The 25,359-nt window shown below is 48.2% G+C and overlaps 1 protein-coding gene across 1 annotated transcript; it reads right to left on the reverse strand.

Annotated features, from left to right (window-relative positions):
• Nucleotides 1–428: 428 nt before the first annotated feature.
• On the reverse strand, nt 429–25,266 carry PRPF3 (pre-mRNA processing factor 3). Its single transcript, XM_079958145.1, has 17 exons — nt 25,125–25,266; nt 19,329–19,485; nt 17,984–18,114; nt 16,224–16,370; nt 14,222–14,305; nt 13,095–13,318; nt 12,873–12,929; nt 11,588–11,894; nt 8,865–9,031; nt 7,983–8,065; nt 6,502–6,645; nt 5,380–5,479; nt 5,066–5,179; nt 3,820–3,938; nt 3,283–3,366; nt 1,582–1,643; nt 429–1,240 (listed from the first exon to the last, which is right to left on the reverse strand). The coding sequence occupies exons 2-17, from the start codon at nt 19,471–19,473 to the stop codon at nt 1,094–1,096; spliced, it is 2,115 nt and encodes a 704-aa protein (XP_079814271.1). The 5' UTR covers nt 19,474–19,485; nt 25,125–25,266; the 3' UTR covers nt 429–1,093.
• Nucleotides 25,267–25,359: the final 93 nt, after the last annotated feature.

Below are 25,359 nucleotides of genomic sequence, written 5' to 3' on the forward strand. Positions count from 1 at the left end.
CTCTCAGCCTAGGCTACCTCACAGGGTTTTTGTGAGGACAAAATGAGAATTATGTACACCACATTGAGCTCCTTGGAGGCAAGGTGGAACATATATATGGAACAACAACAAAAACATGTTTGAAGTACCGTATATGGCTCCTCGCTCCTCAAAGAATCCTGAGAATTGTGGATTGTTGTGGATGGTGAGAACTGTAGCATTGAGAGCCGTAAACTACAGTTCCCAGGATTCTTTGGAGAAAGCCATGTGTTTTAAACGTGTAGATGTGACCTGCTGTAAGGAAGATGAATGATGATCCAGCAGGATGACTCTTTCTGCTGCCACCCACAATGCAGTTGGTCTTCGGTCATGCCAAGCCTTGAAATCATAACCACTTTGTTTAATGCAGTGAGCAGACTTGCACAAAAGAAACTGGTAAAGAAACATGGTTGGGTTTTGCTTTTTTTTTTTTTTGCGCTTTTAACTTCTTACCAAAGGGAAAAAAAAGTTTATTATGTAAATGTAGGATGCGGGCTAAATCCCCAGCTCCTAAATCTGCTGTACAAGTTTCCAACGCTGAGATCTGCCCTCTTAACGTCCATCGAAGTCGGTGACCCCACAAGTGCTCCTTTCTCCCCATCATGGAGGTGCCTGGCTGACTTGCCTAATGTCCAAACAAACCTACTGAACTGGCAAAAAAAGAAGAACAAAAAAAGCCAAAGAGCTGCGTGTGGTTAGGAGGCCAATGGATTTGGAAAAGAGAAGCCCTGGCCGGCGTACGGATTTCTTTCGATGCTTTCACCACGGCCTCCAAGTCGGATTGTTTCCAGAGGGCATGACAAGGAAGCTAAAAAGAGCGCACGTCAAGATCCACGAACTGTTTCAGTCCAAAACAAAAACAGAAAAACCCCTAGGTAGTTTTGCTCTGTTTTTTAAAAATATTTCTTTTAATCGGATGCTGTCACACTGCAGGGAACTTGAGGGGGGAAAGTGGGCTTGGGGAGGGGGGGGCGCTTGGATGGCAGGGGGGAGAGGAGCCTCCAAGGCCAAAGTCTCAGCTGAGTTCTCACTCTCCAAACTGAACACCACAAAAAGCCAAGGGGGGGGGGACCCTTTAGTCTGTGGATTCTAATACGGACTCGCTCAGAGCCAGGTCCCAGTAGTGCTCTGCTCTGTGTTTTTTAAAGTGCTCCCGTGCCATGTTCTCGGTGGGGCACTGCTTGAATTTCATCTCCCCGAAGCTGCGCTCCTTTGCTGTGCCCTGAGGGGGGGGGAAAGACAAGAGGGGGTGGAATTGGGTTTAGGAGTTAAAAGGAAAAGAAAAAAGGCCACTAACGTTGTGGACCAGGAAGTAAACACTTGAAGCTTAAACTGGTTTAACCAGGACGACCCTCCAAACAAAACAGAGTTCTAGGGAGGAGGCTGGCAATCCCAAGAATAGGTTTCAGTATCTTTTCACAAACTGTCTGGTGGCCACACCTGGGACATTGCAGTGGGTGGGAGGGGAGATACAGGCAAGATATTGGAAGAGGGGGGTCTAACAATTTCAGCGTGGCCCAGAAAACCAAGTGCAAAGACCCAGCAATTTAAGTGGATACTTACCTCCCAAACCAGAGAACATTTGTTTGACTTTTTCACAGACTCCTCGTCGGATTCGTCGTCATCTGAAGAAAGGAAAACCGGGGGTGGGGGTGGGGGGAGAGAAAGAGAAGGCTGTGCTTAAAGCTGAACACTATTGGACTATCAGCCTGAAGGAAGGCTTTTTCTCAAGTGCTGCACGCATCAGACTTTGAGCATGAAAATAAATTCCCCATCCGGAATATTGGGTCCAGCAAGCTTCCCAGTTCAGCTCCGTATCCCTGGAAGCTCTGAGCTGGCCTAGCAGAATAATGCAGCGGTCCTGAGTCCATGTGAGAAAGGGATAAATCAAGTCCAAAAGACAGATCGGTTCTTATCTCTAGAAGCGTTTATTTACAAGCCATAAATCAGTCTCTCCATCGGAGACCTCCGCCATTCTCCAAAGACATTCCTCCGTGCTTTCCAAAAGCACACAGACACAGCCTGTCTGTTTAGCTGTGTCTCTCAGCATCTCTCGGTAGAACTGAAAGTAACTCTCACAGACAAAGCCTGTGACGTAAAGCCCTGCTTCCGGCCCCTCCCAGATGCAGGGCACCCTGTCTGTTCCAAACTCCACACAGACTGGGACCTCTGTTTGGTAAGTAGATTCCAAAAATCAACTAGTACATGAGAAGAGCCTGCTGGACCGGGGCAATGAGTCGTCTAGTCCAACATCCTGTTCTCACAGTGGCCGATCAGATGCCCCAAAGGCAGGACCCAAACACAAAAGCCCTCTTCTCCCCTCCTATGGTTATACAGAAGCCTTGCTGCTTCTGACCATGGAAGTAGAACAGTGTCATCATGACTGGGAGCCATTGATAGCACTCTCCTCTGATCAAAAGGCCTTGTGGCTATTGGTTATTTTAAAATGCTCTGATTAGTGTTTAGAGTTTTGATCTGTTGTCAACTGAGAGAGTGGAACCACAATTATAGATGAGATCTTTATTGTCATTGTCCCACACAGAACAATGAAATTGAAAATCAACATAAAACATTCAAAACCCCCTAAAAACTCTGAAACCCTATTTTAAAATACAATATACTATAAAGGTAAAGGTAAAGGTACCCCTGCCCGTGCGGGCCAGTCTTGACAGACTCTGGGGTTGTGCGCCCATCTCACTTAAGAGGCCAGGGGCCAGCGCTGTCCGGAGACACTTCCGGGTCACGTGGCCAGCGTGACATCGCTGCTCTGGCGAGCCAGAGCCGCACACGGAAACGCCGTTTACCTTCCCGCTGGTAAGCGGTCCCTATTTATCTACTTGCACCCGGAGGTGCTTTCGAACTGCTAGGTTGGCAGGCGCTGGGACCGAGCAGCGGGAGCGCACCCCGCAGCAGGGATTCGAACCGCCGACCTTTCGATCGGCAAGTCCTAGGCGCTGAGGCTTTAACCCACAGCGCCACCTGCGTCCCATACAATATACAATATACTATAGAGACTCCTTATACTGCGTTTAGAACCAGAATTGCATTTGCGTAGAAACTATTTCTCAGGCGGCTAGTCCTGGTCTTTATAACCCTATGCCTTCTTCCAGAAGGCAGAAGCTGAAAGAGATCGTTTCCGGGGTGCGTACTATCCTGCGCTATCTCTGCAGCTTTCTTATAGCACCTGTTTTATTTTAAATCACCATTTAAAATAAATACTATACTCCCTTATGCTGGGCATAAGAGGGTTATGCGAGTTCTTACCGTCTCCTTTTGTATTTGATGTCTGCTCATCCCACTTTATTCGATGCAACATGAGCCGTTTGAATTTTTTCTGTGCTTTAGGGCCTAGGAGGGAAGAGAAAGATCACCGAGGGCCATTTTAATTCTGAAGGGAGTGTGGGCAGTCGGCCAAAAAAGCAGCATTGCTATGTTATTGCGAAAGGTTCTAATAAAGCGGCAGGACCGCCCACATTCCTTCGAGCGCATTTTGAACACGAGGGTAGGAAAAAATGCTCTGTGAAAGGGTTGGGTGGGAGAACGGAGTCTTGGAAAGGCATGTTGCACATCCAACCCGCACACCTTCCTGCAAGCCCCACAGGTTCCCTGGAGAACGTCCTTTGATAAAAGCTCCCCACTGCAAAGGATTATCCTGCAGCGAGGAATTCCATGTGTTACACTGGGGCTGCATGAAGCAGGCGCCTCCCTTTCAGGCCTGGTTCTGCTGCCCAGTGATTCCAGTGGAGGAACCCACGTCCCAGAACACGTAAACTAAGCGCAACCCATCCTCGCCCGCCTCACCTCCTTCTACCACCACCACATTGACATCTTTGTGTAAAACCACAACTCCTGTTAGGTACAGCTGGCCGGCGTTCGCTTCAATTTTGAATTTCTTTGCCGGATTGCTTAGATTTCGGACTCTGAGAGAGAGAGGGGGGAAGAGATGTTTATTTTTTTTTTAATTTTTTTTTACCAACAACCAAAACACAAACAGTGAAACCCCCCAGGCGGCTGATACAATGGGTATACATAATCAATAATAACATATTCAAATCAACCATATGTACAATTTTATATACGTTAACACTCCTCCATCCACAAGGTTTATTTAATTTTTAACATTTTAATTGCCCCAAATTGTTCAAACCTACCCAAATAATTCAGTATCTTCTCAAACCAATCCTCCTCTTTCTCACAGACCTTAAACCCTTTCATTCTGAGTATCTTCACAGTTAGATAGTCTAACATTATAATATTATTCCATTTTTTCCTCCATTGATTCACCCCTAACTCTTTTGCATTTTTCCAATTACTCGCTATAACCTATCTGGCTGCAGTTACCATCAATTTTACCCATTTATATTCCTCGTTTGTTTTTAACTCGGTGCTACTCAGACTAATGGGACGCAGGTGGCGCTGTGGGTTAAAGCCTCAGCGCCTAGGGCTTGCCGATCGAAAGGTCGGTGGTTCGAATCCCTGCGGCGGGGTGCGCTCCCGCTGCTCGGTCCCAGCGCCTGCCAACCTAGCAGTTCGAAAGCACCTCCGGGTGCAAGTAGATAAATAGGGACCGCTTACCAGCGGGAAGGTAAACGGCGTTTCCGTGTGCGGCTCTGGCTCTGGCTCTGGCCAGAGCAGCGATGTCACGCTGGCCACGTGACCCGGAAGTGTCTCCAGACAGCGCTGGCCCCTGGCCTCTTAAGTGAGATGGGCGCACAACCCCAGAGTCTGTCAAGACTGGCCCGTACGGGCAGGGGTACCTTTACCTTTACTTTTACTCAGACTAATAAGAACCATTAATTTAGTTAATCCCACCTTCCTACCCACAATTCCCGATATTTCTATACCAATCTGTTTCCAAAATTCATTTGGAATTTTGGAGAGAGGGAAGAGAAACGTGTTAAAGCTTTTCTCTTTAAAAGCTTTCCTCTGGGTGTGGGGGGACAGGGATGTGAAGAAGGTGTGGGCAAAGGGCACAGAGAGGCCTTTGCCGAAGGTGTGGGCAAAGGGCACAGAGAGGCCTTTGCCTCTGGGGATGGAGGAGACTCACCTATAGACAGCTACGTGGACCCCCTGTGAAATATCCTCTTTCAGCTTTTTAACCTTCTTGGCTTTCCTCTGTTCCACAGTGAGCTTCCGTGCAGCATTCGCCTCTTCGTGAGCTCTGGGGAAGCAAGATTATATATGCATTTACTTTCTCTGCTATCGTTACTGTATTTTTGAAATAAAAGCTGCCTGTGTGATGATGCATCAGCAAGGACATAGAGAACTGGGTCTGGATGGTACCAATTTATGTGCACGGACACACAAACACATGCATGCACACACATCCACACATGACAAAGAAATCAGCATCAACCTTACTTTTGCCTCTTGGCCATCTGTGCACGAACATGAGCCTCTACTTTGGTTGGGTCCTGAACAGCTTCCGTTCCCAGAACACGCATCAGGTTAGAGATTCGTACTGCAGAGGGAGAAACGCCAATGGCATTGAGAGCATAAGTTGAGAACGGAAAAACAGCCCTGGGGCAGCTGGATCGAGCCAAAGGAGCCCATCTAGTCCAGCACCCTGTTCCCACAGTGGCCACCCAGACGCCAAAACATTAAGGATCTGAGAGCAACAGCACCTCTCTCATCCCACCATTTCCAGCAACTAACATTCAGAAGCATGTTGCCTCTGACAGTGAAGGCAGAACATCACCACTGTGGCTCCTCTTTTCAAGTCATCCAAGTTGGTGACCACCATGGGTAGGTAAACTAGCCCTGGGGCCAAACCCGGCCAAATCACCTCCTAAATCTGGTCCACAGACGGTCTGGGAATCAGCGTGTTTTTACATAAGTAGAATGTGTGCTTTTATTTAAAATGCATCTCTGGGTTATTTGTGGGGCATAGGAATTCGTTCATCTTTCCTCAGGACCTGCAAGACAGAGCTGTTCCACCTGGCCTTTGGTTTGGACTCAGTCTGACCCTTATGTTTCCCTCCCCTTATTGTTTTGATTTATGGGCTATTATTAAAATGAGGCTGCATTTTAAGTTGTATTTTTAACCTGTATTTTAAATGGTTGTCCCCCCCCCCCCATGATGTTTTTATTGTAATTTTACTGGTGTTAGCTGCCCTGAGCCTGGCTCTGGCTGGGGAGGGCGGGATATAAATAAAAAATTCTTTTTTTTCTTCTTCTTCGTAATATAGTCCAGCCCCACAAAAGGTCTGAGGGACAGTGGACCGGCCGCCTGCTGAAAAAGTCCGCTGACGCCTTGTGACCACCGTGTCTACATCTCGTGGGAACCGGTTTCAGAGTTTAATGAGGGGCTGTGTGACGAAGTCCTCTGTTTTGTCCTTCCCACATTCAGCATCACTGGATAGCCCCCATCCTGAGTTCTAGTATTATGCGTTAGAATTCCAACTTCAAGTTTTAGGGGTTATTTTTTTTATCTCTCTCCCTCTCTCAACAGAAGCCCCACCTGTCCACTACAAAAATCCCTACCTTTTGGTTCAGGAGGCGGCATGAGGCCTAACCTCACTTTCTCCTGCAACTCCTTCTGCGCTTCCCTCCGGGTCTGGCGCCGTAGTTTCTTCTGCTCTTTTTTGGTGAGGTAGACTCCCAGGGTCACCGGCATGTCACTGTCCACTGGGGTCGGGGTGGGGGGACACACATCACAAGGACAACGAAGCAGAAACACAGTCAGAGACAAGCAGGGTTTTCTCCTTTTAGAATGGGGCTCACCCACCAAGCTTGTTCCTTCCCATCTCCATTATAATTACTTAGACTTGTTGCTCACTTAAACGTCTCCGAGTGGCTTACAACACTTTTAAAAACATGAAAATAAACACATTATACTCGTAGCAGCAGAAGGAAGCTTTGGCAGAAAGCTTATTCCCTCCCACACCTTTGTGTGTGCTTCATTCTATGTGATTTTTAGACTCTTTGGTGTTTGGGAATAATAATAATAATAATTTGTCATTCGTACCCCGCCCATCTGGCGGGGTTTCCCAAGCCACTCTGGGTGGCTTCCAACAAAGATTAAAGTGCGGAATATTGAGTATTGTGCCTGTGATATTATAGGAGCCTTCTTTTTTCAAAAAAGTTAGGCCCCCTTTCCCAATATTCACACATTCCCCATACTGTTCAGTTCCTCAAAGACTACAGTGGTGCCCCGCAAGACGAATGCCTCGCAAGACGGAAAACTCGCTAGACGAAAGAGTTTTCCGTTTTGGAGGTGCTTCGCAAAACGAATTTCCTATGGGCTTGCTTCGCAAGACGAAAATGTCTTGTGAGTTCCTGCGGGGTTTTTTTTCTCCCCCCCCCCCTTTTTCTAAGCCGCTAAGCCGCTTATCCGCTAAGCCGTTAAAAGCCTCTAATCCGCTAAGCCGTCAATGGGCTTGCTTCGCAAGACGAAAAAACCGCAAGATGAAGAGACTCACGGAACGGATTCTTTTCGTCTTGCGAGGCGCCACTGTACTGATCTGAAGACTTGGGGGGGGGGGAGGCAGATAAGATCTTTGCTCTCACAGAGCTTCCTGCACTGGTTGTGGGTGGATTGTGAGATACAGCAGCAGTAGCAGCCCGGTGCGGAAGGTCATGCCCTGTGTGGGGTTGACACCTAGCTACTAAAGCAATCAATCCTAAACAAGGAGATTGGAGCATCAGGCGAACACCACACACAGAGCTTTCCCCTGCTGTACTGCCTATTGGATCATTTCCTATTTCACTGTGTTTAAAACGCATTGCAAGCTACCTCGAGAACTGTGGTTAGTAGGCAGCGCACAAACACTCCTAAATAAATAAAATGAGCTGGGGCTTTTAGACTCACCAAGCTCTTCATTCCCTGGGGACAGAAAGGGTGGGGGTTAAGGAGAATGGAGCAGGGTTTGGCTCTGCACCCATCTGTTCTGCTTCCAATCTTCTTGTCTCTACGGAATCCGCTCTCCCCCCGATGCAGAAGCAAAGAGATGGAGCGTGCTCACCTGGAGGGTTTAGCTGAGCTGGGTGCTCCACTAGGTTCGTGATGCCAAAATAGTCCTCTTTTTTAAGCGAATCGGCGGCTTTTCTGAAACGGGAAGGAGAATTTGCACAGTTGCGGGTGACGCCTCAAGAGGAGGGTGCTCCTATTCTTAACCTATTCTGATCCTCACACTGCTTATGCCTGCTGCAAGGAGCTGAGGCTTGGAGGGCTAAGTGCTCATCTAGGAAAACCCTCTCTATGGCAGTGCCCCAGCTGCCTCCTCAGAATAGATGGCTTGGGAGCTAAAGGTCCCTGGCTTGATTTCCCCCCATCAAACGCCCAAGGTAACTGTGCTGTGTTGTGTTCTATTAGCCTGGCTGCTGACATGGATTAAGTCCAGTGGAAAGCTCCAATTTGGGAACCATTTCAGCAGGGCTGGCACCTGGTGCCAAATTTAAACAGCAGGCCCTGCTGGAAAAAAATGAAGAGCTCTCCTGAGCGCTCCTGGACAACAAGGGCTTCACCTGCTCTATTCCTGATGTCACAGGATGCCAGGCGAGCCTGTGCAACTAAATACAGCCATGGCCTAGCACATTTAATTTGGCCCATGAGCCAAGGGCTCCCCATCCCTGCTCTACAGCAGAGACAGAGGTATCTGTAGCGCACTGGAATTTGTGGGACTACAACTCCCACCATCCCCTAACCACTGGCCATGCTGAGTACTGGAGTATTGCAGCACCTGGGTGGCTACAGATCCATCCGCCCCCCAAACTTAAAAACTGAATGCCTTCAGTTCTTTGAAGAAATGTGGTATTATCAATTCAGCAGGCAGCAAGAAGGGTGCACTCAGCCCAGAATTATTCCTAGCCCAGAGATTTAAGAGCTGAAAGGCAGAGCAACTCACAAATCGATGCCATTGGGTATGATGTAGGAGTCCCACCACTCCACCTCGGGGGTGTCCCCTTCCTTCAGCTCCTTCTTGGGGGTGATAAGGGCCAATTTCGTCGAGGTGTGGATTCCGGTCTTCTTGGCAGCTTGAGAAATCTCGGCCTGGAGTTTTTCCAACTGGGCCTGAGGGAGACAGAAGGGTTTTCAGGGAGGTGCACGGAAGAGAAATAAAACGCCTAATTCAAAATGCAAACTGCCCTCGAAGCGCCAGTTCTCTCTGACGGGGCTTTCTAAGTATCCATGGCAAGGGTGCTTCTGGAGAAGTCAAAGGCCCCCAGTGCAGTGGGCCTGATCCAGCCCTCACCAGCATCAGCCTGATAAAGAACGATTTGTCTGCTCACCTGCGGCAAATACACACTGCCAGCAGGTGACCATTCAAGGGAGCCTTTATGAAGTTTAATGTACCGTATTTTTCGCCCTATAGGACGCACTTTTCCCCCTCCAAAAATGAAGGGGAAATGTGTGTGCGTCCTATGGGGCAAATGCAGGCTTTCACTGAAGCCTGGAGAGCAAGAGGCATTGGTGCGCACCGACCCCTCTCGCTCTCCAGGCTTCAGGGAGCTATCCACAAGCCTTGCAAGCCCGGGGGAGTTCCCACAGGCTCACAAGGCTTGTGGGCAGCAGCCTGCAGCCCGGAGCACGGGGCGCCCTTCGGAGGACGCCCCGTGCTTCGGGAAGGTGTCCGCAAGCCTCCCACGCCCTGCAGTAGGTCCTGCCGGGCGCGCGAGGCTTGGGGCGGCAGTCTGCATCCCGAAGCACGGGGTGCCCTCCAGAGGACGCCCCTTGCTTCGGGAAGGTGTCCGCAAGCCTCCCGTGCCTGGCGCTCTCCGCCCCCAGCCCCGCAAGCTCCCAGAGCGATGCCAAAGCTGCACGCAGCTTCGGCATGGCTCTGGGTCCCGTTCTGGGGGCTCAGAGAGGGGGAAGCTCGGGCTTGCGGAGAGCTTCCTGTTCTGGGAGCTGGGGTCGGGGGAAGCTCAGGCTTCCCCCGCCCCAGGCCCGCGCCTGGGGGGGGGAGAATAAATTTTTTTCCCTTTATCCCCCCCCCCCCCCAAATCTAGGTGCATCCTATGGGCCGGTGCGTCCTATAGGGCGAAAAATACGGTAGTTATTTATTTTACATTGCTTTTAAGAAGGATGTTCTGCTGCCCACTCACTAAGAAATCTGTTTTCCTTAAGAGCAAGCAAGCAAGAGTACCATGCTATCTATATACAGTGGTGCCTCGCAAGACAAAATTAATCCGTTCCGTGAGTCTCTTCGTATAGCGGTTTTTTCGTCTTGCGAAGCAAGCCCATTGACAGTTTAGCGCTATTAGCGGTTTAGCGGCTTTTAGCGATCAGCTGTTAAGCGGCTTATCAGCGGATCAGCTGATAAGCAGCTTAGGAAAAGGGGGGGAAAGGGGGAAAAACCGCAGGAACTTGCAAGACATTTTCGTCTTGCGAAGCAAGCCCATAGGGAAATTCGTTTTGCGAAGCGCCTCCAAAACGGAAAACCCTTTCATCTAGCGGGTTTTCCGTCTTGCGAGGCGTTCGTCTTGCGGGGCACCGCTGTACACGGGTTGACTGTGACTCAGACTTTGCCTTCCCAGGACAGGAGGAAAGCGTCCACTTCTGCTGAGCTCCTTCTTACAGGCTCGCTTCCCTGACCCTTTCTACAAGTTTTGACTTGTAATTAGTTTGCTAAGGGGTTGCTGGGAATTGTAAATCTGCGAGGGATAAACTACAGTGCCCAGAATTCTTTGAGAGAGAGAAATGTGCCTCGAATATGCTTCAAAGGCATCGTGTGTGTGCAACACCTCAGTATAAGGCAGATTCCTATGTTCCTTCCATGGTCAGAGGCAGTGATGCTTCTGAACACCAGTTGCTGGAAACGACAGGAGGGGAGACGGCCTTACGGGTTTCCTACAGGCACCAGAAACTCCAGCGGGTGCAGAATGCCGCGGCGAGACTCCTTACGGGGTCCTTGCTGCGGGATCACATTCACCCGGTGCTATTCCAGCTGCACTGGCTCCCGGTGGAGTACAGGGTCAGGTTTAAGGTGCTGGTTTTGACCTTTAAAGCCCTATATGGCCTAGGACCCTTGTACCTACGGGAGCGCCTCTCCTGGTATGTCCCACGGAGGACCTTACGGTCTTCAAACAAAAACATCTTGGAGGTCCCGGGCTGGCCTCAACCAGAGCCAGGGCTTTCTCAGCTGTGGCTCCCATCTGGTGGAACGCTCTGTCACAAGAGACTAGGGCCCTGCGGGACTTGACATCTTTCCGCAGGGCCTGCAAGACGGAGCTGTTCCACCCGGCCTTTGGCCAAGGCACAGCCTGGCCCCCTCCTTTGTTAATCCTCATAGAACTCTAGCCCAATGGTTGCCATCAATTTGATTTGAACTGATTTTATAATGAATTGATTTTAGAATGCTGTATGATTTTACTGTTGTTAGCCGCTCTGAGCCTGGCTTCAGCTGGTGAGGGCGGGACATAAATAAATAAATAAATAAATAAATAAATAAATATCATCATCATCATCATCATTATGGGGGACACCATTCCTGCTAAAGAATGCGGGGCCCCTTTGGCCTGATCCATCAGACTCTTCCTATCTATACCCTGCTCCAGCTCTCTGTGATGCCCCTTCCCAGGAAGCTGGGTGAGGGGGTTAGCTCTGCTTGCCAGAAGAAAAGTGCTGTACCTTCGTCCGCAACCTCTGGGCGATTTTTTCGAATTTGCCCTTGTCGTGGAACTTGAAGGTCCGCTTCGGCCGCTGGGCCGGGGTGATGTAGACCCGGGGGTCGAAGTATGTGTTGGACTCCATGTCCTCAGAGGGCTTCTCCTTCAGCTGCTGCTTGAACTGCTCCCTCTTCACGGCCCGGATGTTGGCCTTGAGGGTGGGCATGCGGTGTGTCAGCTCCACCTCCTTGCCGGTGGCGTCCACCGTGCGGCCTTGCTCATCCAAGATCAGCGGCGTCGGCTTGGTCTGGTCCTTCAGCTCCACTTTCCTGGGCCAAGACATCCCCAAGGCAAACTCGGGTTACAAAGCAGCCCTGGCCAATGGCCCTGATCCCACTGGGTATGGGGCAAGAGTCTCAAGCCCGTTCAGTCTGAAATAAAGCCTCCGGAACAAGGGATTCTGGGAAGCCGCCTCCCACAAAGAAAACCAACAGTCCCTGACCCTTTTTTGCCTGTCGGGGTTGTGTACAGAAAGGATCTGCAGGATTTCTGACTCTCGACTAACTCCCCACCCCACCCCCGCCACAAACTAGGCTGCTGAAATAAAGCGTTGAAGGTGGGCAAGGGAAGGCCTTTGTGTGGAAGGACTGCGATTTCCCAGCTCTGCTTCTAAAAGCAAATTTCTGGGCTAAGATACCGGTAGAATTATGGAACGGGGCATCTCTCAAGTGCACGTCCTCTGCCCCAACCCAGCTTTCTAAGCCACTATTTTTCCACTTGAACCCAGCTGGTGGGGCTCGGGGAGGGGGGAGAGGGTTCTAGGGAAAACAACATCACAAAACAGATCTCACAAGTCTGAAGTCTGCCCACCCACACTTTCGAACAGGGGTAGGGAACCTCTGGCCTGGGTGCCAAATGTGGCCCCTCCAAGCCTTGCTAGCTGCTCCTTGGGACACAGACAAGCCCTCCCCCCAAGAAAAACACCCCTTGCCGGCTCTCCTCCACACCCAGCCTCCTTGAGGGGCTTTGATGTGAAATGTGACAGTTCCATATTCACAATTTACATGAGTATATGATTTTCGATCGGGGCCGGAGGGAGAGATTTGTAGCATTGATGGGTGGACGGATGCAGCCTCCTGTATGAGGCGAGGGAAGAATCACGCACCCGTTGCCCTGCCCACTTTGGCCTCCGACCCCAGGGAGTTCCCCAGGAGGGTCATGTGACTTGGCAACAGTTCCCCACCCCTGCTTGAGACACTTCTCTTGGGGTCACACTTGCCAGGAAGGGCGGGCTGCTACTGGCTTACCGCGTACAAGGGGCAAATCCCTGTGCGATGGGACATTTCTGCCCATGTGATCCATTTCTGTCCAATGAGAAAAAAACCGTTCAGTGGCGTTTCATCAGGCTTTTCAACTTTGCAGACCAATAAAATCGAGAAAGAAAAAAAGAACACAAACAAAGCAAGCAAACCGAAAACACACCCCCACACCCCATCCGCCGCCCCTGGGCAAAGTGTTGCGATACTCACGGCGGGGCGATCCCCATGGCGTGCAGGTTGGCCAAGCCAACCATGTTGGTGTTGCCGATCAGGCCAGGCTTCAGGGCCAGCTGGGCCTGGATCCGGGCCTGCAGCTCGGCCGCCTTGCGGGCCTTCTCAATGGCGTCGTTCATGAAGGTGGCCGCCTGCGAGGGCTGGATGGTGTTGCCAATGGGGAGGCGCTCCGGCTGGGCGGTGGTTGTCGGGGCTTTCGGCTGCAGAGGGAGAGAGGGGAGTCACTGGCTGGAACAGCGGGCAGGCAGGGCTGACTCTGAGAGAGCGAGATACACTCCTGAGAGAGTGAGATACAGCCTCGCCTCCCCTGCGAAAGGGCGCAAAGCCATAAGAAGGGGGCGAGGAGAGGGAAACAGACAGGGAGGCACGAGCTGGAGAAGGTGGGAACCCCGGGCTGCATCCAGCACGAGTCACCTTCCAGCTCCCATGGTGGCCTCTCCCTCCACCCCAAAGTGTCACCACAGGGGCATCTGAAGGACCATCTTGCCCTGCGGGGAGTGGAGAAAAAGCAGTATCATTCCCCCCCCCCAAAAAAAAAAACAAAAAATTGTCTTTTCCATTCTACTGTAACTTAAAAAAACAACAACCCACTGATACTCCCCCCACAAAGCAGGAATCAAATAAAGAATTAAAAATGGTTGCAATCATCATGTGTAAACCGCTTTCTGAGGTCAGTCTGGAAAGCAGGATCAAAATGCTGTAAATAAGCAGGTAACAGCTCTACTCAAGAGTAAACCCACTGAAGTGAACACTCAGCTAACTGAAGTCCATTCTACTCTTAGCAGAACTTAGTGGGAGACAGCCCCCGGCTTCTACAGCTCAGAAACCTTTTTCTGAACTTGGAGCAATGTTACTGAACTCCCTCTTTCTAATCTTTTTTTGCGGCCAGTGCATAAAACGCCACTTTATTTCAAGTCTGTATTGATGAGGGGTTTTGGTGCCTACCGTCTGCGATGCTCAAAGTGGGACCCTCCCATGACTTCAGTATTTCATGCCCACAAACTCAAGTATGGATGTGGCTTGGAAGAATTAAATCTCAGGAGGGGCTCAGCTCTGCAGGACCACCAGTGCAATGGCTCGTGCAGGCTGCAACAAGGCTGTACCTGTGGGGCAGGGGGACTGATGAAACTCAGCTGCTTTTTTCTCTCTTCAATCTGACGTGTGGCAGCTTCCATCATCTGCTTGATCTGAAAGAGGGAAGAAGGGGAAAGGTGTTAGAACTGGACCCAAACAGCCTGTCTTGGTATAAGGCAGCTTAATAATAATAATAATAATAATAATAATAATAATAATAATAATAATAATTTATTATTTATACCCCACCCATCTTGCTGAGTCTCCCCAGCCACTCTGGGCAGCTCCCAATCAAGCGTTAAAAACAATACAGCATTAAATATTTAAAACTTCCCTAAACAGGGCTGCCTTCAGAGGTCTTTTAAAGATAGGATAACTGCTTATTTCCTTCACATCTGAAGGGAGGGTGTTCCACAGGTTGGGCACCACTACCGAGAAAGCCCTCTGGTTCCCTGTAGCTTTGCTTCTCGCAATGAGGGAACTGCCAGAAGGCCCTCGGTGCTGGACCTCAGTGTCTGGGCAGAACGATGGGCGTGGAGACGCTCCTTCAGGTATACAGGACCGAGGTCGTTTAGGGCTTTCAAAGTCAGCACCAACACTTTGAATTGTGCTCGGAAACATACTGGGAGCCAATGCAGATCTCTCAGGACTGGTGTTATGTGGTCCCGGCGGCCACTCCCAGTCACCAGTCTAGTGTCCATGTAAAAAGCCAGGCCTCCTGAACTTTTGGTCCACAAACAGCTGAAAATCCACAGGCGCACTGATTACGTTTATATTCTACCTTTCCGCCAAAGAGCTTGAGATGCCACATCTGGTTAACCCCTTCCTCCCTGCCCATGTTGTTTGATCCTCACCACCCCTACAAGCAGGGTGGATAAAAATCAATGATTTTTTAAAAAAGTAAAAATCGGATTTTTTTAATTTAAATACATTTTTTTAAATTTAAGTCAAATGTTTTTATTTAAATTGGATTTTTTAAATAAAATGCTTTTGGAGGAAAAATCTTTCTAAAGATAGTTTTCTATTTAAGTTACGTTATAGTTCAAAGGCTATTCATCAGGAAATAAGGATTTGTTTTAAGTTTTTCATGTGTGCTAAAACTCGGTCTAAGTTTTTTTTGTTTAAAGGTTAACCACATCCATTAACAAACATTGATACATATGCTATAACATTATTGTTTTAGTTAAATAAATTGTTTAAATTGTTATTAAGGAAATGATTGTTTTCTCCTTCCAATAAAGTACAGCAGAAAAGTTGTCCAAATATAAACAGTTAACTTATTAAACCGCACAATAATTTCATAATTATCTGTCAGTGTATTTCTAATAGTATAGCCAAATCAGTAATTTTTGATATAACTGTAAAAACTACTCTGAAAATTTATTATTCCAAAAATGAAACCTTCATCTGCTTGTAAATATTAAGATGATACCAGCAAGAATGAGTCTTTCTGTAAAAAAAAAAAAAAGGATTTAAATCAAGTCTTACTGACTCGTGATTTAAATTGATTTGATTTAAATCAAATCCACCCTGTCTATGAGGCAGCTAGGATAGCCCAAGGCCATCTGGTGCCTGTGTGAGGATATGTACTCCAGCTCAACAGATGTGCTATCCCAGCAAGCTGATTGTGTTACTTTTATTGTTGTTAGCCGCTCTGAGCCCGGCTTCGGCTGGGGAGGGCGGGATATACCGTATTTTTTGCTCTATAAGACTCACTTTTTCCCTCCTAAAAAGTAAGGGGAAATGTGTGTGCATCTTATGGAGCGAATGCAGGCTGCGCAGCTATCCCAGAAGCCAGAACAGCAAGAGGGATTGCTGCTTTCACTGCGCAGCGATCCCTCTTGCTGTTCTGGCCTCTGGGATTCAGAATATTTTTTTTCTTGTTTTCCTCCTCCAAAAACTAGGTGCGTCTTGTGGTCTGGTGCGTCTTATAGAGCGAAAAAATACGGTAAATAAAATTTTATTATTATTATTATCACCACTGTCCCAGACAAGCACTCCATGCCTTGCCTCTCCTCCTTTGGGACCAACCTGCAGCTTGGTTAGCATCCCAGGGCTTTCAGTTGGGGGTCCGGGGATCACCTCGGGCTCCTCCTCCACTTCTTCAAAGCGTGGGATGCGGCGCTTCTTCACCCCTGAAGATTCCTTTGAAATCTCAGAGTCATCCCCAAACACGTCCTATAAGCAAAGAGGGCAGAGGAAACTTTGACAGTGACCAGAACCTAGACACCCAAGGAAGCACAAGCCAGCTGAAGTCACGCGACTAGTGGAGCCTTCACAGCAAAGAATTATCCTTCATACGATAGGCTAAAGGCTTTACACATCAACAACCAACCCACAGCTTCTTGAGCACCTCATCTGCTTTCAGGGGAAACAAGTTTCTGGTCCTCATGAGTTCAGGCAAAATTGCAAGGGGGAAACACCATATCCTACACACACACACACACACGGATTTTTAAAGCTTCACACAGCACTTTCTGAAAAGTTTGCTCCGGATACTTTTAAGATGCTGTTAATCACTAAAATATGCATTTGGTACAGTGGCTTAAAAGAGGCATTTTTGCAAACATATTTCAGCTTCTGCTTTCTTCAGTCTAAGAAGCAGCCAAAGAATGTGAAAACTGAAGCATTTTGCTATAAAAGCATTGATATATTTTGTTGTTATTATTATCTATATAATACACACACAATTTTAAACGCATTGCTGTCAGCAGAAAAACCCTTTCACACAAGGAGCAGTGTTAATCTAAACCTGTGTGAGATTTTACGTTCCTCCTCCCACCCTCTGAAATGAAAGCATTTCTGTGCTGACGGAACGTGGTCTCTCGCAGCACCATCCATGTCCTCCTTACTCCACTGGGCCAAGGGAAGCAAATTTCTTCCTGCTGTGTCTTAGGAAAAGGACATGGCTGATTGTGGGGAGAAGCAGCTATGATCAGCAAACAAAAACACGGCATGCATAGATACACAAATCCAAACCGCCTGCAAGCCTTAGCTGAACTGCTTTCATTGCTATTATGGACCAAATCCTACATGGATGGCTCCTCATACAAACAGGGAGCTTCGAGGCACACCTACCAGTTCAAGAGAAACAGCTTGGCCACAGCAATTAATTATTTGTACTCTAAAAAAATGTACAGTGGTGCCTCGCAAGACGAAATTAATCCGTTCCGTGAGGCTCTTCGTATAGCGGTTTTTTTGTCTTGCCCATTGCCCAATGTCTTGCCCATTGCCCATTGTCAAGCCCATTGACAGCTTAGCAGATTAGCGCTATTAGCGGTTTAGCAGCTTTTAGCGGATCAGCTGATAAGCGGCTTATTAGCGGATCAGCTGATAAGCGGTTTAGGGCTTAGGAAAAGGGGGGGAGGGAAAAAACCCCGCAGGAACTCGCAAGACATTTTCATCTTGCGAAGCAAGCCCATAGGGAAATTCGTTTTGCGAAGCACCTCCAAAATGGAAAACCCTTTCGTCTAGCGGGTTTTCCGTCTTGCGAGGCGTTCGTCTTGTGGGGCACCACTGTATGCTTTTAAAGTCTCCTAAAATCTCTAACAAGTCAAGATTTAAGGGCTGAGAGGAAGGCAGATGTAGGAAGAAGACCAATAAAGAATGAAAGATGCACACACTTTCTGTTGCCATTAAGGAAAAAGGCCTTCTCTCTTGAATTTTTAGGCATTTCAACGCGCAACACTCCCTGGAAGAAGAAAATGCAGCGAGGCGGTATTGCCACCTCCACAGCCAGATCTGAAGCTCTGCTGCCTTCATAACGAAAGAGGATGAAGCGTTGATCTCACCTTCAGCTCCCTCTTCCGGTTCCGGTCGCTGTTGGATTTGGAGTGTCGGGAGCTCCGGCCTTCCTCCACGGCCTCAAAGAGCTTGTCCACAAACCGCAGAGTGGAGTCATCCAGAAAAGGCTTCAGGTGATCTGTGGGGGTGGAAGAGTGAGGTGGGGGCAAGAGAGAGATAAGCAATCTAGGCCACGCCTGCACTTTTCATTTAAAGCACTATTACACCGTTTTACACAGCCATGACTTCCTCACCCCCAAAGAATGCTCTGATGGTGTTTCCTGCTTGGCAGGGGGTTGGACTCGATGGCCCTTGTGGTCTCTTCCAACTCTATGATTCTATGAATCCTGGGAACTGTAGTTTATAAAGTATGCTGACAGTTGTTAGAAGAAATGCCCTATTGCTGTCACAGAGTTATTATTCCCACAATGGTTTAACAATCAATTCCTCTTCCCAGAGAACTCTGGGAACTGAAGCTCTCTGAGGGAAATGGGCGGGACTCCTCCTGACAACTCTCAGCACCCTTTATAAACTACAATTCCCAGAATTATTTGGGGGAAGCCACGACTGTTAAAGTGGTGCAATACTGCTTTAGCTGTACAGTGCGGATGTGTCCCTGGAAGCAACTGCATGCAAATATAAAGAACTCCACTGCAACAATATTGCTTTTTATTCATTTGTTAGCTGTACCATAAGGAAGCTCACAATTTAAATATAAAACAAGGCATGAAACCATTTTACCAAATAAATAACACAAAACTCATTAAGCAGCCACCCACCCAAAGCTTTAAAAGGCCATTAAGGAAATTGATTCCACATGAAGTTAGACAGATTCCATCTCACCTTCTAGACGAATCATATTGTTTCCATAATATATTAAGCTTGTTATCCCAAAGTCTCAAAGCGACTTACAACACATTGAAAAACATAAGTGCATATTGGGCTGGATGGACAATCACTTTGTCCAGCGCTACCTTGGTTTATGAACTTAATCCGTTCCAGAAGTCCATTCTTAAACCAAGGTGTGCTTTCCCATAGCAGCGGGGGACTCAATTTACAAATGGAACACACTCAACAGGAAGTGGAACATGTTCTGCTTCCAAGGCAAAGTTCACAAACCAAAACACCTACTTCCAGGTTTGCAGCATTCTTAATCCAAGTTGTTCATAAACTAAGCTGTTCTTAAACCAAGGAACCACTGTATGTTCATATAGATGAGTTACTAAAGCGTGAAGTATTTTGGGGTTGGTTGGCAAGGATAAAATCAGCAGGGGCATGAGAATTTAACAAGCTACAGAGGAACTCAATTCTCTGCCCCCAGGCCAACCTCAGGAGTTGGCTCCAAGGACCTACCGGCAGCTTTCTTCTTGTCCATCCCCTTCCCAACGCAGTTCAAGGCGGCAGTGACCACAGTGGGTTCCGAGAAGCCAAGGACTCGCTTCACAGTCTTCTCCACCCATGGCTTCAGCTCGTCCAGCTCCCGCTTGGAGAGCGCCATCTTCAGGAGACTCTGAGTGGGCCGGGAAAGGAAAGCACATCTTGAAAAAGCTGTCACTAAGTGCTCAAAAACCAGTCACACTCACACTAGAAAGAATAGCTGTGCTCCTTTTATGTATCTTTGTACACACACACACACCTGGCATCATCATGTCTACAGCCATCAACAAAGAAGGCGTGTAATTCCTAAGCAGCATTAATTTGGGTTGTGTTCAACATTAGCCATACTAATTAGACCCATTGGCGTTAATGGGCACAATTAACTGAGGACCATCAATTTCAGTAGGTCTACTCTGAATATAGGGACGCGGTTGGCGCTGTGGTCTAAACCACTGAGCCTAGGGCTTGCCGATCAGAAGGTTGGCGGTTCAAATCCCCGCGACAGGGTGAGCTCCCGTTGTTCGGTCGCAGCTCCTGCCCACCTAGCAGTTCGAAAGCACATCAAGTGCAAGTAGATAAATAGGTACCACTCTGGAGGGAAGGTAAACGGCATTTCCATGCGCTGCTCTTGTTCGCCAGAAGTGGCTTAGTCATGCTGGCCACATGACCCCAAAGCTGTCTGCGGACAAACGCCGGCTCCCTCAGCCTACAGAGCGATATGAGCGCCGCAACCCCAGAGTCATCCGCGACTGGACCTAGTGGTCAGGGGTACCTTTAACATTACTCTGAGTATAGCTTAGCTGGGTATAAGCCAGCGTAACTTTCTCATAGCCAGTCAGGCTGCCTCTTCCCTCACTGTCCACCTAGGGCAGCAGAGGAAGGGGGGGAATCCTCTTCTTCCCAGCCCAAAATCCACTTCCTACTTATTGAGCGACATCTAAGAATACTCCGGACTCCAATGAGATTGAACATTGCCATTTGCTACCAGATCGTACTGAACAATAGAACAAATAAACTGTCTTTGTAATATCTGCTTTTAGGCTTAAACTATCAGATTAGTGGTCAGATCTCTCCAGGGTTTTATCCAGCTGGGGTCCAGAGAATCACAACCGGTTCTGAATGCCCAATGGCGTCTTCGGCTTGCCTTTCTTCAATGGAAGCACCCCCACCTTACCCCAGCCTCTGTGCTGCACAGCAAGAAGCTTTTCAGACTGGACAACTATCTATCTATCTATTTTCATCGATCAAATTTATATACAGAAGATCTCAGGACAGTTAACAAGATAAAAATACAGGATAAAAAGCACAATATAAACAGTTAAAACAAAAACAATACAATAATCCCCACCTCCCACAAAGGTATTTAGAAGGCTGTAGAATATTAATCAGCCAAAGGCCTGGTTGAAGAGGAATGTTTTCACTGGGCACCTGAAGACTTAAAGGGTTGGGGGAGAGGTTGCTACCTATGTGACGAAGCATACATAACAGAAATATGTGCTTTAGAACAAGGGTGGGCAAAAGGTAAATCGGGATCTGACTCCCAACAATTCAACAACTGCAAGAAAAATCACAAGTTAAAAATAAATGAGAGGGATTCAGCTAAATAGTTGCACTAGCAGGAGCCAGAGCAATGAGTGCCATTGGCACAATGCCCCCCCCCAAGTTCTTAGTCAGGAGAACCCCTGCAACAGTGTGCAGGGCTCCCCCTCTGGCAAGGAGGTATCCCTGGCGAGCAGAAAGGTTTGCGCTGATTGTATGATTATATTAGTGCAATGAACTTCACCCAATAATTATATATCATGGCTGGCCGTGTGCAAATCATTTGCCAGCCCTTGCATTCCTGTAAAATATGATTACCTGGTTGCCAGGCCTTTCTGTGGTTCTGCTGGGTGAAGTTTTAGAGATGTAAGTCTTCAAATGTATGATCAGCTGTGTAGCCTCAGATGTAGATCTATATGCAGATCTATCTATCTATCTATCTATCTATCTATACATACATACATACATACAGTGGTGCCTCGCAAGACGAAATTAATTCGTTCAGCGAGTCTCTTCGTCTTGCAGTTTTTTCGTCTTGCGAAGCACGGCTATTAGCGGCTTAGCGGATTAGCGCTATTAGTGGCTTAGCAGCTATTAGCGGCTTAGAAAAAGGGAAAAAAGGGGAAAAAACTCGCAAGACGTTTCGTCTTGCGAAGCAAGCCCATAGGGAAATTCGTCTTGTAAAGCACCTCAAAAGACGGAAAACTCTTTCGTCTAGCGAGTTTTTCGTCTTGCGAGGCATTCGTCTTGCGGGGCACCACTGTAGATCTATATCTATAGATCTATATATGTAGATCTATATGTATGCTGTGTCCATAGAATGTTTATAGGACTTCTCCCCTTGAGGCACTATTTTACAACTTGCCTCTCTCTTGGTGGATCTTGGGAGCTCTACCAAAAACACAAAATAGATCCCCACAAATCTGACACCTGCCAGCCTCAACTTTAGAACATAACACAGGCTGGGGTCCAAAAAACAGAGGGTCCCTACCCAAGAAGGGGCCTGCAACATAAATTGGAAGATGCAGGAGACAACAGAGGCTGCCTTTATTTTACTAGAAGCCTGCACGTAATTCCCTATAGAAATACATATTATTAAATGCAGTCACAGTGGCCTGTGAAATATTGTGCACAGTTCCAATTATGCCTCCTAAAAAAATGATACTATAGCACTGCAAAAGGTTCAAGCGAAAGGAAAGCAAACTGATCAGGGGAGAGCAAAAAGGCACCTCCTCACCAATGAAAAAGGGCCAACATTCAGGACTTCCTGTCAATAGGTGTCTGGGAGGAAGAAATCATGACAGAAGATTATAAAATGATGCATGGTGAAGATGAAGTGAAGAGGGAGGTTTTTCCTCCCTATCTCATGGTACAATGCCTCAAACTGATTGGAAGTTCATTAATCACTGAGAGAATAAAGTATTTCTGCACATAGCACAATTTTTAGAAAGGAATTCATTGCCACAAGACACAGTTGTGCCTGATGTCCTTTTAGAAAAGGACTGGATGAATTCACAAGAGGAAAAGAAGGCAGCCATAAGAAACAGAACCTCCATGTTCAAAGGGAGCATATCTGAAAACACAGTGCTGGAGACGAACAACTGGAGGAGACTACTCCTTCCTTAGTTCTCTGCTTGTGAACTTCACAACAGAGAATTTAGCTGGATGCTTTCCTTCTTTTCCTAGATGGGTCCCTCAGGAGCTAGCACGCAGGAGAAGTTGAAGGAAGCTCAATGTGGAAAGGCAATTTATCTCTGAGGACCAATGACACACGAGGTTTCCAGAGGTCTCTAGACTTTTTCTTTTTGTCTGATTCAGCCAGGCTCTTCTCATATTCAATTCTTTCTCCGACAGAGCAGGTCCATGAATTGGACTGCCTGTTAGCTTCCTTCCCTAATCTAGTCTGCATAAACTACAAATTTGTTTACAAGTGGTTTGTTTTTGTTTTATTATGTATTCTGTGTTCTCATTTCATATTTTTATGTTGTGAACCACCCTGTAATCTTTGGATGAAGGGCAGTATAAAACATTAGTAAACAACAACAACAAATACAAATACAATAGTACAATGGAACATCCATGTTCAGAATCAGCATGCCTTTGAATGCCAGAATCTGAAAACAAGCCATGAAAAGGAAAAAAAGGAAAAAATAACCAGGCTGACAAGGAATGGCAGAGGAAGGAGAAAAAATGTTTCACTCTTCAGGGAGTCCACTAGTTCTCTATGCTAGGCATATCCACTCCTGTTCCACCAGCTTGCTCACTCCTTGTCACACAATTCCTTCTCACGACTACCAGGCTACTGCTTAAATTCAAGACCTAACTAGGAACATCAGAATAGTTGTACAGCAGGTTCATGCCAAAGGGGGCCCATCTAGTCCATCATTATTATTTAGAGGCAAAGAGTCTCCAACCGTGGAGGGAGAACACAAACATTGTGGTGAGTAGTCATGAGGACAGCCTGCCACTCCTGTGGCAAAGAGTTCCACAGTTCAGCTATGTGTGAAGGAGCACTAGATCAATAGCATTCAACTTTTGCACACTGAAGACTCATTTTTAACCTGTACGTGCATTTCTTTTCTCCTTTTTGGGGACATATACAGTGGTACCTTGGGTTCATGAACTCAATTTGTTCTGGAAGTCCGTTCAACTTCCAAAACGTTCGAAAACTAAGGCGCGGCTTCTGATTGGCTGATTGACCCCGGAAACAATGCCGACAGCCGAAACAGACATTCGGCTTCCGAAAAATGTTCACAAACTGGAACACTTACGTCCGGGTTTTTGCTGTTCGGGAGCAGATTTGTTCCGACAACTAAGCCATTTGGGAACCAAGGTACCACTGTTTTTGTATGATGCTAGACATGCTATTGAAGCACAACGAGGTCGTTACCCAGACCAGCTGAAGATCAATGGACTAGATGGGATTCACTCCCATAAGAGATAGTGAGGGTCACAAAACAGGTTGGCTTTTAAAGCGGATTCTCATGGAGAAGAATAACATAATAATAGCTAATGTCAGAGAGAGTGAATGCCTCTGCATGCAAGACTGGGAATCACAAGGAGGAAGAGCTAGGCATCTGGATGGGCACTGTCAGAACACAATGATGGACTGGATGGGGCCCCTTTGGCCTGATCCAGCTGCAGGGCTCTCCTTGTGTCCTTATGAGTCTCTTCACCCTCCAAATGGGGGCAGTAAATGCCTCTGAATGATACCAGCTACTAGGAATCACAAGGGGAGGGGTAGTTGCTCTTGCGCTCAGGACCCGCTTGCTTACGGGCTTCCTGTTGAGGCATCTGGTTGGCCACTGTGAGAGCCGGATACAGGACTAAATGGGGGGGGCCCTCTGGCCTGACCATTAGGTCCAGTCGTGACCGACTCTGGGGTTGCAACGCTCATCTTGCTTTATTGGTCGAGGGAGCCAGCGTACAGCTTCCGGGTCATGTAGCCAGCATGTCTAAGCCGCTTCTGGCGAACCAGAGCAGCGCACAGAAACGCCGTTTACCTTCCCGCCGGAGCGGTACCTATTTATCTACTTGCACTTTGACGTGCTTTCGAACTGCTAGGTTGGCAGGAGCAGGGACCGAGCAACGGGAGCTCACCCCGTCGTGGGGATTCGAACCGCCGACCTTCTGATCGGCAAGTCCTAGGCTTTGTGGTTTAACCCACAGCGCCACCCGCATCCCGGCCTGATCTAGTAGGGTCCTTCAAATGCTGTTATGGAGCTTCCGGGCCCAGTGTCACTCCATTTAACCTCCTAGGTTCTTGGGGTTATTTGACCTCTGTGAGAACAGGAGGCTGGGCTTAATAAAAACAAAAACAAAAAACCTTTGGCCTGATCCAGCAGAAGGGCTCGTCTGACGTTCTTACGACCTCAGGATCGACCCAGCAGGGCTTCTCTTGAAAGGAACCACTGCAAACGGGGACGGAACCTCCACTTACCAGAGCAGTCTACCTGTACAGAGTCCCAAAATGCTGGGGAGAAAGGAGGACCTCCCGCCTTCAGGACCTGCTTGTGGGGCTCCCAGGAGCGAGCCTGGCAAACCCACCTCGGCCTGACCCACAGACCCCCCCAAAATAGCACCCCCTCCTCCTTCCTGAGAGGGGGAGAGGAGGCCCCCAACCCCTCCCCCAACGAGGAAAGGCCACGCCCCCTGCCGGCCCCCAAATCCCCTCAAGCGGCCCCCTGCCGGCCCTTCTCCTTCCTCGCCCTCCTCTCCCCGCCCTTCACTCACCGGGCGGCGGAGGGGCGGCCCTCCCTCTTCCTCGTCCTCCTCGGCCAGGCAAGGGAAAAGGCCGCGCCACAGAACTCCCACGGACGGAGACGGAACGTCGTCGGCGCGCTCGGGCCGGAAGCGGAAGGCGCGCTCGGGAAACGGAAGTGGCCCCGAACCATAGAGGTGCCGGGCTTCTCCCCGCCGTTCCCTCGCGCTTCGAAAGTCTTAGGGAGAGTCTCCATGTTTGGAGGCG

The sequence above is a fragment of the Podarcis cretensis genome (assembly GCF_951804945.1).
Source record: "Podarcis cretensis genome assembly, chromosome: 16".
Classification (NCBI taxonomy): Eukaryota; Metazoa; Chordata; class Lepidosauria; order Squamata; family Lacertidae; genus Podarcis; species Podarcis cretensis.